The 18,087-nt window shown below is 41.7% G+C and overlaps 1 protein-coding gene across 2 annotated transcripts; it reads left to right on the forward strand.

Annotated features, from left to right (window-relative positions):
• Positions 1–450: 450 nt before the first annotated feature.
• smap2 (small ArfGAP2) lies at positions 451–16,804 on the forward strand. Of its 2 annotated transcripts, none has more exons than XM_068710976.1 (9): positions 451–892; positions 9,477–9,610; positions 10,747–10,911; positions 11,112–11,171; positions 11,520–11,577; positions 11,724–11,881; positions 12,586–12,766; positions 12,911–13,440; positions 13,571–16,804. In XM_068710976.1, exons 1-9 carry the CDS (start codon positions 787–789, stop codon positions 13,694–13,696), a joined length of 1,518 nt encoding a protein of 505 aa, XP_068567077.1. In that variant the 5' UTR covers positions 451–786; the 3' UTR covers positions 13,697–16,804. The 2 variants fall into 2 exon arrangements, with proteins under 2 accessions (XP_068567077.1, XP_068567078.1); XM_068710977.1 differs by having other exon boundaries at positions 12,914–13,440.
• Positions 16,805–18,087: the final 1,283 nt, after the last annotated feature.

Below are 18,087 nucleotides of genomic sequence, written 5' to 3' on the forward strand. Positions count from 1 at the left end.
CAACATTTCCTCGGTTATTTTCCTCTTGGCAGGTTGTGTTATCGCCACCTTGCGTCCTGGAGAGGAACAAAGGCTCACAGGGAGACCTACTTCTCAAAAGTGTCTCATGATTGACCACAGGATGGCAGTATACGTGACATTTTGACAGTAGAATAAGCCGAACAACACTGTAATTTCCTTTATTTATCTTTAAAATATTGTATAGCATTACAGAAACTGAAAAAGGCATGACTATTCACACTGTAGCTTTATTTTTGATAAAAATGTATCATAGTATGTGTGTGCATGCGTGTGCGCGTGTGTGTGTGTGTAAGAGAGAGAGAGAGAGAGAGAGAGAGAGAGAGAGAGAGAGAGAGAGAGAGAGAGAGACAGAGAGAGAGAGAGAGAGAGAGAGAGAGAGAGAGAGAGAGAGAGAGCGAGAGAGGTGGAGGAGTCGGTACCAATCAGAGATAGGTTACAGATGCGCCTTTAAGTCGACCTTACACTAGCCTACATTATTAAACTCAGCATTCAGGGTGTTTTCCTCCACGGTACGTCTTGATTAGTTATCAGTATTTAGCATAACCCGCATGCTGAGAGACAATCATCCCACATCTTCTTGAAACAAACTAGCCCTGCGAAAGCGAAGAGGAGGGACCGGGGCGCATCGGCTCTGCATACACACACACTCACTCACACACACACACACACACACACTGCTTTTTATTTTGTCAAATAAGAAGCTAATTGACAAAAGCCGGTATACGAACAGCAGGGGCTGGAGCCGACAGGAGGTGGACTAGTGCAATGATGACGGGCAAATCTGTGAAAGACGTGGACAGATACCAGGCTGTCCTCAACTCTTTACTAGCGCTGGAAGAGAATAAATTCTGCGCTGATTGCGAATCCAAAGGTAGGTCATTATCAATGTCTATCTTCACTGGCTGATCCTGTCCATGCCTGCATACGGCCGGCGGATGAATCGGCCCTCTTGTTAATTTACTACGCTAAGAAATGCGGCGCTGCATTCATGATTCCTCGACCAATTACGTTGTACTATGGTGCAAGACACGGGTCCTCACTCGGCTGGAGCGTGGCACGCTGCTACATCGTGCCAGCTCCCTCGAAATAATAGGGTAGGCTATCTATAACAACAATAGATACATATTTTATTTGAAATACCTTTCATCGAAGAGGGGCTTTTTTGTTGATAATGTTGGACAAGTTTATTACATGATAAATAAGATAATAAGTGAGAATTATTCCAACTGTTGGGACCCAAAACACACGAGGCTCCCTGAAGCCCAGTATTTAAACCTCAGGGACTAGCGAGACATCGAGATTGACATATCAGTACTGACTTTGAGTCACCCTGAACAGACTGGTCCTGCAGTCTGAGTAGTGCAGATGGGGAATAAGGAAGCCTTTACAAAAGGGCACAACAGTATTATAACACATTATAATTGGAATTATTGGGAGGCACTGTAAGACTGCCGTCCACCTATTGTCTAATAGTTAAAGGGAATTAAGGACTTGACATGGTTAGTAGTGACTCATACGTTCTAAAATGTATTACATGATTATTTGATATACAAATCACCACAGACAGACACCCCATTGTATGTGTTTGTGCATCACTCTGTTTGTAGCCTCAATGAGGCCTTGAACTATGTCATCAGCTGTTTGCTGAACCACTTGGTAAACACTGCTGTTTTGGTCACAAATACAGAGTTGGAAGACTGAATCAACAAAGCAAAAAAGTTTCCAACATCTACTCTGCATTTCGTTTTAAGATCAACTGTCATTGAGTTGATAATATCTGTGAATGTAAAATTCTTGTGGCACTAAAACAAAATACACAACCAGCACTGGGTCCCAGGGACAAACCTCGAGTGAAAGTGAACAACTCTACTCTTTATATTGACAGACATTGAAACTTTAAACATAATATCTGGTGCTGATACCCTGTTTTAGTTTTTACCTGTTTGATACCTATATGTCCTATATTTCAAACTGGGTCTGATATAAATCTGTGCCACTACTGTTGTCGAGATTGATAAGATAAGCCTCTCCATAGCATGTCCGAGAAGTGATTCATTGGGGAAGCTGCATATCACTTCCATGGCTTCCACTGCTCCCACCTCAGTCATAAATTCTCAAGTGAAGGCCCTGAGTGTATCACTGCGGGCTGTCAGGCAGGGGACACCGTTGGGATTCCTCATGAAAACTTTATGATACAAATAAGCAGCTCCCTACATTTAACAGGGATTAAGCTGTATTCTGTAGTGCTGCACTCAGGCTCAGATCTGTGTTCGCTTCTTTAACAGACAAATGGACGGACAAACAACAGCAGAGAGATCTGAGGTGTACAAAGCACACTCAGAGTCAAAATCAATACGTGTTGGAAGCTTCTCTCTGGATGTGTGTTCCAGGCTGCCTCATGACAGGGGGGAAACATTTATAATATTTGGTAAAAACAAGTGAACACATAGTCTCAAAGCTGCCACTCAGTTTATGCTCGTTGTTTATTTGGGCCGAAATCCCAATCTGGTTGTTTGTTCGGTGTCTCTCTTTAGATTTCTTAGTCTCTGTCTGCCTCTGTCTCTCTGCTCATTCACAAGAATGGGTCTGAAACTCTGTATCTCTTCCAGGAAGCTGCCAAATGAAGGTTAAAAAAGATCTGGAGTGCAACAAACATTTCACAGGAAACACTAAGCGGGTCAGATAGGTGCTGAAAATACCCCAACTGTCAATACAGACGTGGAGAGACTTTTTTCAAGTTTTAGCTCAAAAGTATTCTGTTAATTTCAAACCCTGTCGGTAATCTGAGTGAGGAATCACATTTTTAGAGACAGATAGATTCTTCATATGCTCTGTTTTAGTTTTTAGTTTTCTTGCTTAATGTTTCTGTTAAAACACTAAATCAAATTCCCCAATTTGAGTTGAAATGATCTCATCAAACCTTATCTTGGACACACACAGTACATTCACAGTACAAAGACAATGGCTCGATTTGTGCAGTGCTTTGTTGAGATGACATGTGATGTCAAGGTCTAAATCTAAAATCGGACACTTTACCAGGACATTGTGAATGCCTTGTTTCACAAATCAGGATTTTGTTCCAGATCATTTGGCCTTTGGATGTCTTTTTAATGAGATATAAATAGGACTGCAGACGTTGTTAGACTAAAGGCAAACTTGTGACTGTTCAGAAGTCCCTTTTAAAAAACACGCTGATCAGACTCTTGGAGCTTATCTAAAGACTGGACTGTCGACAGAATACGCAGATAATAAATGATAAGGCAACATTTGAGACGGATTTAGATCCTTTTGGTTTGATTGTTGTTGTATTTGATTTGCTATCTGCCACATCGTGCTTCCCAACCGTTCTTTTCTCTTTTTCTCACATACTCAAACATGCGGTCATGAGGCATGCCTGCGCATTGTTTTGTCTTTTTTTTGGATTGGCATGACTTCCATCTACAATAGACTAGTCTAACTAGACTGCAGATGAGATTAGGGGTTAAGGGAGAAAATAGCAACCCCACACACACACCAACACCAAGGGTGCTGAAGCTCTAGCTTTAATCGTAAAAAAAATAATCTTTTGATCATTTAGTGGTCTTTTGCTATAATCTAAGGTGTGATTTCCATCAAGTAAGCGGAAGAAAATGGTCTGTTTGCATTTAACCATGTAATAGCATATGGCTCCACACTGATTGAAAGGTCACACATCACTCTCATTTCCCACCTTTTTTTTTTTTTTTCATGAAACTGTGCCCAAAAGCTGACACTTGTAATCTCAGTGAAAGGCATTTTACCTCCTGCCTGATTAGCACCTTCTTTCCAGAATCTACCGTCTAAGCGTTGCTCTTCGGTGCATTAGATGACAAGCTCATGCTCTCACAGAACCACACATGTGTGCACGCTTTGAAAGCATATGTCCCCTCCCCTTCCTCGTCTTAAATCAGGCTTTTGGCCATATGGCCTGTGATGAGGTTTGGTCTAATCTTGTTTGCCTTGACATAGATTACTGTGCCGTTTATCACCTTCCCCCCCCCCCCCCCCTTCTGGGTGATTGAAGAGGAAGTGGCGAGACGTGTGGAGCCAAGTGCGCGCTTAAAGCAGCACATGAAAACACAAAAACACATTAACGATGCTATTAGGTCATCCCTATTCTACAGTATGCATACTGTACAGACACTGCAGAATAATCTCTCTGCTTTTTGACTGCAGTTTAGTGCCTGTGCTGTCCAACTTCCTGTCTCTCCTTTCCTCTGTACCACGTGACTTACTGCATTTTTTTTTTAATGACTTCCTCACTATGTGACACTTTTACTGTAAATCCTCAATACTGCCAGGAAGTAATGAAGAGATGAGCGAGAGGGGGTGAACGTAGTCAAGGCGTCTACCTCTGGCTTCAGTGTCAAGGGGATTACGTACATGTGTGTGTGTGTGTGTGTGTGTGTGTGTGTGTGTGTGTGTTTGTGTGTTTGCATAAAAGCCTCCCTCCTTTATTGTCTCCATTGTACTTGTGTTTACGTACACACCGGTTGCCGTGGAGATATCACCTGGTGACGCCATGCCTTTTCCCTCCACCACCACCTAGCCCCCATCCCCTTACACCCTCTAATCTCATCCAATCAGATGCCAGCAGGGATTTCCTTTGAAACAAGAAGGTGATTGGCTGTTTGTGTCCCCTGGACAGAGTCTCACAGTACAACAGAGAGGGTGGCACAGTGTTAAGAGTCTACAGTATTCTGGTATTTCCATAATTCAACATGTAAGCACAGCATCAGCCGACGCTCTTAAAGCTAGATTTTGACAGATAGTCCCTCTATGAAGTAATACAGAAGGACCCCTTAAGGTCCTCATCATGCCATTTGATGTTGTGCTTTAGTGGTGTACTGTATATTCCCATATTCTCAAACTTACAGTTACAAATCTATCAAATAACCACACAGCAATTGCCACAAAGTGAACCTTTTGAGGGGCCTTGCAGTCTGCGGCCTTGGGGCAGTTGCCCGCTTGGCCTGGTTGATAATCAGACTTGTACAACTGTATAGAATGGAAAAACACACTAAAAGTGTGATAAGATCAAACATCAAGGTTACCTGGAAATTGTTTCATTACTGTACAGGAAATATGCAAAACGGGACAGCTTACAATGAAATGTGACGAACACGGCAACAAATCACATTCACAGATATAGTAGGACTTGCAGGGTTATTGTACTGTTTTCCCTTTTGTGTCACTAGCAGTAGCTTTCAAGTGACAAATAGAGTCCAAGGATGTATATACCGTACAGTACTGTTTGTGTTGCAGCTCAGTCGTGCACACTCGCATTGCAACACAGATGGTGGCCGTGTATTAGTAAATTATCAATATGGGTCCATCTGCTTAGCTCAGACTGGGACTGGGTCATCGGGAGGCCTCAGGGTTTCTGGATTGGTTTAGATTCTGGATGGATGGGACAAGTGTGTGCATAAGTGAGTGTGCATTTGTGTGGTGCTGTAGGAGGGTTCAGGATCCACTGATGACTGAGGCTCTGTGGGATTAACTGGGTGCATGCAGAAAGCAACGCTTATCCTTGTGGGATATATGTTAATGAGCCATATGCACCTGCTTGTGTGTGTGTGTGTGTGTGTGTGTGTGTGTGTGTGTGTGTGTGTGTGTGTGTGTGTGTGTGTGTGTGTGCGTGCGTGTGTGTGTTACACAATGAAGTCAAAGACTTCTATCCATTTTGGTGCTGGATAACAATGATGAGTCCAGGTGACTATACTATCAAACAAACAAACACAATATCCAATTTCTGGCACCACAGAAACTAAGCAAAAAGGTACCTGTGGTGGTGTTTGAGGTACTGAGATACTTCTGTTATATATATTATGTACCACACTGACCTGACCTGTTGGACCTGTTGGAATTGCTTGTTTCCCCAGACCTTTAAAGGCATGTGCAGATTGAGTAGCAGGAGAATTGGTCAACAGCTTTTCACTTCCTTTATCAATCAAATCAGTTCTGTTGTTCACCCTCCCCAGTCTTTAATGCAATGAGCTCGTCTCAACACATATTACTGTCGAACAAACATCAGGCAGGAAATCTGACATTTAATGCAATTCTGTTCAGTGTGTGTGTGTGTGTGTGTGTGTGTGTGTGTGTGTGTGTGTGTGTGTGTGTGTGTGTGTGTGTGTGTGATTGCTAATGCATCACAATGGATTGTATTGTTCTATTTACATTGAATTTACATTCTATTTAATTGATTTTAATTTATTTCTGAATGATGTATGGGAATCTATTGGCTGAATGTATAATTCTTCCTCTATTATCATGATGAGTGGTTGAAGTTCACTGTTCCAATTTCCAGTTTTACCATGCACCATTGACTAAAATGTGTTGCTACTGTATGTAGACTGGACATTAACTTTATCAATACAGCCAAGATTTTGCTAATTCCAAACTGTACTGAAATGTCTGGTAATCAATGGCAACTTTAAAGGTGAATAAATTGCATTTTAATTCTGACTGAAAAAGTACACTGTAGCATGCATTCAAAAATGCAATATCAATAAAAATGTAATTACATACGTAAAAATTGCAATTACACAATTGCCACTTTGAATTAAAGATTTTATTTCAGAAAAGGATCAAAGTTAGGTTGTTTCACAAAATGAAAGTAGCCAGTAAATGTCCTTACAAGTGTTGTAATCACAATAAATGGGTGTGTGGGTGAGTGACAGAGAGGTTCATTATAGATCTCTGTTGGCACTTGCTCGCTGCTCGTCATACCCCCTGTACTGTAAATCCCAGCAGGCCATCATACCATTTGATGATTATAAAAATCCCCTCTTGTTTGTCTCTGTTTTTGGCTCTCTGCCTTCTCCTCCCCTGATGTGCTTCAAGCTGCATTTTGACAATCACAACCACACTCATTTTTTGCCAGGATGATTCATCCATCTCCCATGCAAACCCTCTACTTTTGGGTAGTTTAACCTGTAAAAATTGGACAGATTTATTAGTCAAACCTCTGTTGCACCTCAAAAGAAGGTGTTGGTATTTGTTCTTTGATTGCAAAAAGAAATGAGGAAGTTTACTCATCGCTCTTACTCAACTTTGGAGAAATCAACGCTGCAATGCAAACCCTGTTACACAAAGTCTGATTTGTAGAGGCTGCTTTCCTTCCTTTTTTAGAAGTCTATTCCTCCTACTCTCGCTCTACTACATCTATTCAAAGTACCTGGAGGTGTGCATTGTTGCTGGACAGACGTGCTGTATATGGGTTCTTACTCAAGCACTGCATTGATTAGGACCAAAGAGGCTACTGTGGTGCAGTGTGCAGGTGTGATTCACTTTAAATAGCACCCTGTTGTAAGCAGATTAGACTTACACCCGTGCTTAGACCACTGGACGCATGAACGCACATGTTTTGGAAAGAAAAAAAAGTGGCAGTGTATAATTTCATTGCAGTCCGTCCAATAATTTATGAGACATTTCAGTCAAAACTATAAAGGTCAACCTCTTAGTGGAGTTAGAGGAAAAAGCTGAGGGATCTCCAAAGTCATTAGGATACATTGTCTATGAATTAAGAATAGCTTTACCACATTTTATGGAAGTCCATCATATAGCTGTTTAGCTATTTCACTAAAAACCCGAAATGTAGCTGGTGCTATAGAGGAAAAGGCCAGGATCATCAGAGGCAATAGGATTCATCCTCTGGGCTCCATGGATGTCTGTATCAAATCCGATATCAGCTGAGATATTCCAGTCTGGGTCAAAGCAGTCACCCCTAGAGCCATGCCACTAGCCTGGCTGAAAAGAGATAAAAAGTCAGTACAGTATGCAAAACAAAAAAAAAGTAAAGGTGGTGGCAAAACCCCAGAAAGTGAGGGTGGATACCGATGCAGAGAGGGAGAATTAAAACTGTGAGCGGGAGATATGGACGGACAGAGGAGAGGCAGAGGGAGGCGGCGGTGGTGAATGAGAGAGATAAGAAATGGCAGCCAGGACACAGAGGAGCTTTAGAATAAGCATGAGAAGGACAAACTAATTCCAGCAGTTGAGGGAGTTCTACTCAATTCACAATGTCTCTTTCTTTCTCTCCGTCAGTGCCAATGTTTACAGCGGCTAAGCCAGCTTTGCGGAGTAATTCTACTATTATTAGCCGGCATGACAGCTAACGTTGCAGCCAGACGGTCAGAGTGATGGACACCCTCTGTCTGTCTGGTGTGAACCCTCTACTGTTGTTTGCTCTCTGTCATTCATTCCCCATTGATGTCTTTCTGTTTCCTAACTTGAATATGCAGCATGCAAACTTTGCAATCCAGAAATATAGAGTCAGTCGGATGATTTCATTCTAATGATGCAAGAAGAATAACCTTTTTAGCATTCATAGTTCAGGATGCAACCAAGACAGGAGGCTATTAACTGACTCTGCACCCAGACACAGTGTTTCCACAGCTGCTGTAAAGGGGAAGGTCTTGTATGTTTTCTCTTCTGAAACTCAACTTCCTCTTTTATTTGCATAGAATGGCCTTTCTTCAATGATGCACAGTGGCTTTGCCAGACAGGAGAGGCCAATGAGAAATCCAAATCGGAGCTGCTCTTCCATCTAGTGGTGTAAAGGCTGCAGCGCATCAACTTGTAAAGTCAAGACTCATAGCGGAGATGAGCGCAGAGGCAGAGGGTGGCCGGAGGAGAAGGCGGAAAGAGAGGAGGAGGGGGAAGAAGAGAGGGAGATGATAGGAGAGATGGGGAGAGAAGCGGCAGCATTCTCTTTGAAGCTGCCTGTATTCTCTGAAGAGGACGGTTGCATAATTTTCAGCAGAAAAATAGCCTGACGGTGTTGTTTCTATTTCCCCACTTCTCTTAGTTGTCTGTTCAGGCAAGGATCCTAGACAGCGAGGCACACAACATGATATAAGGCTTAAACCTACAAAGCACAGGGGAGAATACGGGGCACTCAAATGTAACCATTAAGACAGATATGGCAGCAAGATGGACAAAATGGCCCACTCAGAGAACCACGCACCCACACACACACACACAGGCTCATGACCACATGAGTAATCATCCCTGCAGGTATCTAGAGTGTGTGTGTGTGTGTGTGTGTGTGTGTGTGTGTGTGTGTGTGTGTGTGTGTGTGTGTGTGTGTGTGTGTGTGTGTTACTTTCCACTCCCGCTCTCTCCTCTCAGTCTCAGTTATGTAGGCTAACTCTCCTACTGGATCCCATTATGTGTCAGGACACCGCATGACTTACACTGGATTAGTTGAGTTCCCAGATGAATTCAAACTCCTAATTTAATTTCAGGCGTGTCTCTCTATAATTGGACTAAAATGAATCAGTGTTTTCTCATCACTCTTCACCCAACCCGCTCACCTGCTTACTCTACTTGTCTATTATACTTCTAGTCTCTTTTTCGCCTAATTAATTAACCGCCTCCCCTTTTTAAAGACCCTCTGCTCTAAATTTTAAACACTACCTTCCTCTCTCTGCCAGGTCCAAGATGGGCGTCCTGGAATTTGGGCATCTTCGTCTGTATTCGCTGTGCTGGTATCCATCGAAACCTGGGGGTCCACATCTCCAAGGTCAAGTCTGTCAATCTGGACCAGTGGACGCAGGAGCAGGTCCAGGTCAGAGCTCAAACTCCAGATAAAAAAATCAAGATGGGGATATTTGCAAAGTGTTAATGTGTGAAACACAGTTCAAGGTTTTTCACAAAATATTCATTTATTTCGCATACAATAGATCTGGACTGTCAAAATGTAAAAAAAAAAAAAAAACGTATTTATATTTGCAGGTATGAACGGAATAGTTTGAGAAATATGTTACCTCACATTAGCTCAGCTTAGTTAACTTAGCTTAGCATAAAGACTGGACACAGAAAGCATAGTTCTGTCCTCTACACAACCACTACTTGTCATTTTTACGCTTTGGTTATCGATCACAACGGATCAAACAAGTGAGATATAATTTGTTTATTAGTTAGAGGTGCGGTAAGCAGATTTGTGAAAAATTGAAGAACATATAAAATATGTAGAATACATCCCACAATAGACAACAGTACTTACAATACCAGCTTATGTTCATTGGATTATCTACAGTGTGGGTGCTGTTCCTTATTGTATTGGAAGTATCAAAACAATATTTTTTTAGTCTTTGCTCATGGTAGTTATTAGGTAAGGTGCCATAATAGAAAAGCTGCTATACAGATATAGTTGTTATGTTGGAGAACCTAGGTCAGCTCTAATGTTGTAATGATTTATTTATCCTTTCCTCTAAACTCTGAAATTGTTTTCTTCCACTGTACCTTCTTGTTATTGTGTTGGTACGTGATTCATGCAATGAAATTATATTGAGAGTTGTATTAAAAAGAGACTTTTTTGATACAACCAACAGTAGTATTATAAAACCTTGTATTAATATATCTATTTCTAACAGCAGGGGAAAAACCACCAATTTAGAATTTGTCAACATTTACTTGCGTGTTCACATGCAGTAGAGGAAGTAGACAGTTTCTCATCAGTATGCAGCTCGTTTTGTCTGGGTCTGATAGGCACGACAGTCAGCATTGTGCTTCCCAGTGCGATCATTTTCCTAAAGTCAGCATCTTTATTTTTCTCTTTTCTCTACATCCATAAAAAAATAATTCACACTGTTTTATTGGCTGAACTCCACCATACACAATACATTACCCTGGATATTGTATCTCTCCTTTATTAGACTGCTTCAAAATGCAACAATGTTTGTTGTGTTTCGGTGTCACTAGTGTGTTCAGGAGATGGGAAATGCCAAAGCCAAACGTCTCTATGAGGCTTTCTTACCCGAGTGCTTTCAGCGCCCTGAGACGGACCAGTCTGCAGAGACCTTCATCAGGGACAAGTATGACAAGAAGAAGTACATGGATAAGGTCATTGACATCCAGATGCTTAGGGTGAGTCCACGCACTCTCTCACACACACACACACACACACACACAGAAAAAGCTTTGTGCTTGTGTCTCAGCAGAAACAAAAACTGTGTAACTCTTGTCTCGCCTCTTTTTATCTAGTACTGTCATGGTACTCTTGAACAGGGCCATTCTACCTAAAGTGTCTGCTTGCTCAACAAAACCATTTGTTTTTCTCTGTACAGAAAGAAAAGAGCTGTGACAATATACCCAAGGAACCCGTTGTGTTTGAGAAGATGAAATTGGTGAGTACTGGCTGAATCGCAGCATTAAAAGAGAACTGATCTTCCTTAAAGATTGTTAGATTTCAAGCATTAAGCTGACGCTCTGATGCAGAGTGAGTGAGTGTAACAATAGATTGCGCTGGAGAGTGCTAGGAGAAGAAGAGTAGGAGCTAAAGAAAGAGGAGAGAGGATGTGTCAGTCAGTGAGGAGAAGTTGACATGAGAGGAAGTACATCTTTAGGGAGTAACTGTTCTGACTGGACTGGGAAGGTCATTTCAACACCAGGGAGTCTGGAGTGAAAGGATTCTGTATGCAAGCTCATTCGTCAACGGAGGCATAAATTTACATGGGCTTTCTCTGTTGTGACAGAAAAAAGACATCAGCCCCAAGACAGATCCCCAGTCTGTGACAGACCTGCTTGGATTAGGTATTGCACTTCACACACATGTACACCCTAACACCCATTTACAGCATAGAGGGAAGAGAAAGAAATAGTTAGAGAAACAGACGGGTTGTACTTGAGCCGCGAGTAATTTTGAATAATCATACATGCTTCCATCTACACGCTATTAGATGCCCCTGCTCCAAGTGCCGCAGTGTCTAATGGTGGAGGATGTGTTCCAGACGGTAATGGGAGCCCGGCGGTGTCCAGTCCAGCTTTGGCGCACTCTGCACTGGATCTCTTCAGCTCCTTGCCAGCACCCTCCTGTGCTTCCTCCATTAAAACCACGGTAACACACTGCAAATACTACACACAGTCTGCTCTCCACAGAGCCCTTGTGTCTGTAGCCATGCTGCTTGCACGCCTCTAGGGATGGCAGTCTGTCGGTCAGTCTAACATTTTGGTCCAGACCGAAATATTTTGGATGGATTGACATACAATTTTGTACAGACATTCGTAGTATCAAAAAGATGTAATTCTTCTGAATATCTATCTAGCGTGCCAAAATGAGGTTGACAATAAAGACGGAAATCTCGACAACTACTGACTGGATTACCAATAAATACAGACATAAATGTCGCCCTTGAGTTGTAATAACTCTATTGATCCCCTGACTTTTCATTTAATCAAATTTCAATTTGCCATTTACGATACATGCAAAGCTTTCATTCCCATCAGCCTCAGTCGTGCTTTTTATATTGCTAATTGGCAAATGTTAGCATACTAAAATGCAGAACTAAGATGGTGAACATACATGCTAAACACCAGCTCGTTAGCATTTTCATTGTGAGCATGTTAGCATGCCAGAGTTAGCATTTAGCTCAAAGCACCACTCTCCGTCATAGAGCGATAGATTGACTTGTTTAAATTTGCCTTTGGAGATACCATTTGTTGCTTTTGTCACCCCTACTTGCATCCTTCCACTGTTGACAACTTTTTCCCGCCTTCTCTCTGTTTCTCTATTCATGGCACCCTGTTTCCCTCCCACTCCAGCCTGTTTCCAGCTCCATGCCTCAGAGCAGAGTGACTGCCTCGGTGCCTGACAACCTCAGTCTGTTCCTGCGTTCGGCACCCAAAGCAGAGGAGGGCACTGTCAAGAAACTGTCTAAGGACTCTATTCTCTCCCTTTACGCCTCCACCCCCTCAGTGCACGCCAGCAGTATGTCGACTCACGGTGAGGCAAACCTTCTCTCAAATGTTGTTCTCTCCATGATTCCTTCAGTCTTAATTTACTGGATCAGTTGGTTTCATCAAATTAACATTATTAATTTCTTACCAATTGCCAAAATGGCCACTTTCTATCTGTGATTATTTTCAGCAGGCTTGTACATGAACCAAATGGGATACCCGACGCACCCGTATGGATCGTACCATTCTTTAGCCCAGGCAGGTGGAATGGGAGGTGCCATGATCACATCCCAGATGGCCATGATGGGACAACAACAACAGAGCGGCATGATTAGAGTTCAACAGAACGGCATGATGGGACAGCAAGGTGTCATGGCTCAGCCGAGTGGTGCTATGGCGCCACCCTACATGACGGGCATGACCCAGGGCATGATGGGACAGCAGCAAAGTGGAATAATGGTACAGCAGCAGAATGGCGTTATGGGACGACAACAACAGAGTGGGATGATGGTACAGCAACAGAGTGGCATTATGGGACGACAACAACAGAGTGGGATGATGGTACAGCAGCAGAGTGGCATTATGGGACAACAACAACAGAGTGGGATGATGGTACAGCAGCAGAGTGGGGTGATGGGGCAGCAGCAGGTTGGAGGCTTACCTCATCAGCAGGGGTATGGAGTGCAACATGCCCAACAGCTACAGTGGAACACGACCCAGGTGTGTGTGTGTGTGTGTGTGTGTGTGTGTGTGTGTGTGTGTGTGTATGTGTATGTGTATTTGTTTTGGCCTGGATGAATTTGGGTAGTGAGAGTTCTGTTCATAACAAAGTGTGTTTTGTGTCGTTCAGATGACTCAACACGTGGCCGGCGTGAATCTCTACAACACCAACGGCATGACGGGATACAACAGTCAACAGATGGGAGGCTCAACAACTCCAAGCTCAGCGCACATGACGGCACACGTTTGGAAATGATTTCATCTATCCAGGAAGTGATGTAATGACAATGACCGACAAAAGAGAGGCAAACTGAGTTGTAGGAATCTGTGGGTCAGACTCTCCAGGAGACATTTTCTAATGCAAGGGAGGGGGAAGAGGAGGAGGAGACAAGTGTGAAGAAGATCAAGGTTTGGGAAACCACTACTACCTCTCTTTCCCTCTCTTCTCTGACCATGCTTCCTCTTCTCGACACATCCATGGCCATGTTTTGCATATTTCCATGTTTGCCTTCAGAACACTTTGGTATGATGACCAAGACAACAGGGTTCAGAGGTTACACATCTTTCTTTGTACCTAACATGTTGGAGTGTGTGCACACACCCCCGCATTATGTGGGTGTCAACAAACTGCTTTGACGTTTGTTTTTGGGAGAATTTTACAGTTTTTCTTACTTGATCAGAATCAGAATTAAGAAGGTTAGCCAAGCTAAACTCAATTGGTCTGTGTGCCTGAATCTTGACATTTATTGGAACAAGATGCATTTCCCCCAAAAGTATAGAAACATACCTTGTTGCAAGGATAAGGTTTAATCATTTTGAATTTGTTGGATAGTTAGACATTTTGGGAATTATGCTTATTTGCTTTTTTTGATGAGCGTTAGATAAAAAGATTGATAGTATACCACTCTTGAGTCCGTATACCAAATATGAGGCTGCCACCAGCAGATGGTTAGCTTAGCTTAGCATAAAGACTGGAAACATGAAAAAACAACTAGCCTGGCTCTGTCCGAAGACTTTCACTGTTTACAGATCAAACAAATGATATGTATAGTGATAATCAATAGGCTTTAGATATGTATGTTGGAAGCTGGATTTTGTACCTTGACAGAGCCAGGCTAGCTGTTTCCACCTTGTTCCAGTCTTTCCGCTAAGCTGTCTGGCGGCTGCTGCCATTAGCTTCATAAACCATGCAGACATGAGAGTGCTATTGATGTTCTTTTCCAACTTTTGACAAGAAAGTGAATCGGCGTTCAGCTTATGTTCCAAAATGTTCGTTTAGCCTAGCATTAGCTTAACATATAAGTCACAACGGAATCCTACAATTAGCTTAATATTTAAGCTGCAACCATATTTGTGAAGGAGCAACTGCGAATGTTTTTCTAGCCAGCTTTTACGCTCACAGAGGAGTTAAGAGTTTGATACCTAAAGGTTTAAAGTGACGAATCATTTAGGATTATGTTACCATTTTGGTTAGAGGAGAATCAAACTAGGCTATGCTATGCTAGTCTCTATCTTCAAGGTAAAGGCATTAATGAATTAGCCTAGCTCTGCGTAAGTTGGAAAAAATTGTAAAATCTTATAAAAAACAATATATCCCCTTCCTAAATACTTAAGTTATTCTACTGTCCAACAATATAAAAAATATAAGAAATCCTTTTTTGTGTTGTTAAGTTCCTAGAGCCTCACTGTCTCACAAGTTAAAGCAGCTACACAACCTACCTAAACAGCCCGTATTAATGATGTCTTCTACCCAATCAACAGATGGCTTCTTTTAGAGTCAATATATAATCAGTGTCTAAAATCCAAAACTGGATTTGGGAGACCAAAGATCAACGCTAGCTTTATTATGGTTGTACAGTATTCCAATGCTTTGTTACATCTGTGCAGCCGCTTAACTAGTGATTAGTGTAACATTCAATTCAGCAGTCCTTTTAAAGTATGTTTGGTCGACCGTGCTCTTACATGATGAATGTCTGGGAATATCAGTTCACTGTGCAACTTCCTCAGCAAGAGTGGGACACTTAAAAAGTCACTTGCATGTATGTAAATGTTGAGGTAACGCTCACACACCTCAAGTTAATCTACCTTGTACAATAGAGGCCTCAAATAATGCTGAATGTCTGTAAGTAAGAGAGAAATAGAGGGAGAGGTGGGGACAGAGGCAAAAGTACAGATCCGCCATGTTTCAGATTCTTCCACTGAATTGCATGTAGAGAATGTTTATCTCTGATTGTATATACTGTATGTTTATTGCGATATCTGAATGTGTCTCTCTGAATGTTCCTCTCTACATGTCAATCGATCTCCGATCAAGACCGACAAAATGTCTCAATGAATGTGCGTCCTGAATGTGTTTCACGACTGTATCGGACTCGTTTTTGCAGACACACACCTTAGTGTTGCCGGGGTGCGTTTGTTTTTTGATATTCAACGACTTTGTCAAGCAATTTACACTTTTGAATTTTCTGTGGACAACAGAACCATAGTTCAACTATGTTTTAATGTCATGAGGTCAAATTAGAAGCTAACTGTGACCAGGCTGACGCAGCTTAAGGCCACTGAAATTTGTCCGAAACGGCATTGTGAAGCAAAAACCTCACCTCTCAACATTTTAGAGTCCTGACTTCTCCTAAAAGGCGTTTCTAAAAATATTCATTTTTATAAATGCATGGCACCAATAGTGTAAATATTCTGTCTTTTTTTGTTTTAAACAGTTAGTTATTGTGTTGCCACTTTGAATGTGAGGGGTAAGAGCGGAAAGAGAAAGAAATGAACATACAGGGCATAACATTCATATTAACTGCTGCCAAAGAGCAAGCAGCAAAGCCTTTCACAACTCAGCAACTTCTCTATACCTTCCAGGATTTTTCTTTCGATTTTAGCTCATTTTGTGGCAGTTGAGGCAACAGTGTGACTGCAGCAGTCACTTTTTTCTGCTGAGAGCAATATCACCATAAGACAATGTGTCGTCTTCGCAGTGTAACGGCAGATCTGTCAGCTAGCAGTATAAATCTATCTCTGTGAGCGATACCTTTTAATTTTAGTTTGCTTGTATTCGGTTCCTTTTTTTTGTCTGGTATATTTTCTGTGAAATAAGAGCAATTAAAGGAATGCATATTTTTTATGTACTTGTCAATCAAGCTATTGTGTACTTTATTCTTTATCAGAATATCTATGTATAGTGTGTCCCTTAAACAACATTGATGAACATGTACTGTATATTAGTTCTGCATTTTTTTCACATGCTTTGCCCCTTTTGATTTTATGTCTCCACAAGTTAGTCAATTGCGTTTCAGAATATGTAACACATGATACTTGTCTCTATGAAAATATACAAAATAAATATTGTTTTGATTAAATTCTATATATTATGTTGATTTGAAGGTTTTCAGTCCCAAGTGCTGACATTCTGCTGGCTGTTTGAGTAGCCTAAGGCTTATGCATGAACTGAGGCAGAAAACATGGGACTTTATAGTTTCAAATACACACCTGACAAATGTTTGTGATTCAAATTAACTTTATTGACTTTGCGTCCAGATGTCAAAGGGCATGCAAATACAGGCTTCTGAATCCGAAATTGTTCTTTTTTTCCTCAGTTTGGTTCAATTTTCTTACAAAACTACGTGCACCTTAAGTTATCAATTCTGCAGCGTACAAACCACAAAAATACCAGTTTTACATTATCAAATACTGCACATAGAAAACATTTACAAAGCACAGGTATAAAATTACAGCTCCCTTTTTCCTCTTTGTAAGCACCCTTTCATCAGACGGTCTGCTATGCTTTGCCCTTTAAAACGTACACTGTGAGCGCTCCTCGGTGGAAAGGTTAAGGCCGGTTAAGAAAGGACAACCGATCATCTACCAACACCAGCAATCCAATTCAACTGGGCTGTTATTTCGCCAGATGCTTCCATCCATCTTTAGATTTATTTCCCAAGATTCACCTCAGTGTTGGAAATTGTGCTTTGCTGGGCTTGATGAAGGTGAAGGTTGTCTTGATAGTGGGGAGGGGAGCTACAGTGGCCTTTATATAGTTTGACAGACAGCTAAAAGGACAAAATGGCTACTGAGGAGACTTGTGCTGTGATTACTGACATTTATAGACGTGGATGAAGACAAACATGCCTCACTAACAATTTGCCCATCAGCTCAGCAGTATTGTTTGTTTTGTTGCTACATCGGTAAACAGACACTTGGAATGCATGCTTCGTAAGAAAATGAAAGTAAACCAAAAACTCCCAAACAAAAATGTGTTGCTCATGGGGGCTATCATAAAATAGCAGTTATTCACAATGCATCACATGCTCTGTTGAGTCTGAATTGCTTCAAGTGCTTAAAAATGGGATTTGACTTTAAATCTTATTCCTCATCATGTTGTGCTGATACAGATTCAGCCCGAGGTTTCCACGACTAATTAGTGACACAGAGGCCGAGGCCAGATGTGTACGCCCCGGCAACAGTAGAGGCTACAGGAAATGGTTATTGCCACAAGAAGTATTTCAGAAAGTGGAAGGCTAAATCCATGCTACTTCAAGGTTTTTGCATCTCAATGACTTTCCTTTGACATTGTACTGGGTCTAATTATTATTATGATTAAGTATTATCACCATAATCATCATACCATCATAAAGATTAAATACATGA

This window comes from Cebidichthys violaceus, unplaced genomic scaffold (assembly GCF_023349555.1).
Source record: "Cebidichthys violaceus isolate CVI_PGR_0920_01 unplaced genomic scaffold, fCebVio1.0.p SCAF_16, whole genome shotgun sequence".
NCBI classification, from domain to species: Eukaryota; Metazoa; Chordata; class Actinopteri; order Perciformes; family Stichaeidae; genus Cebidichthys; species Cebidichthys violaceus.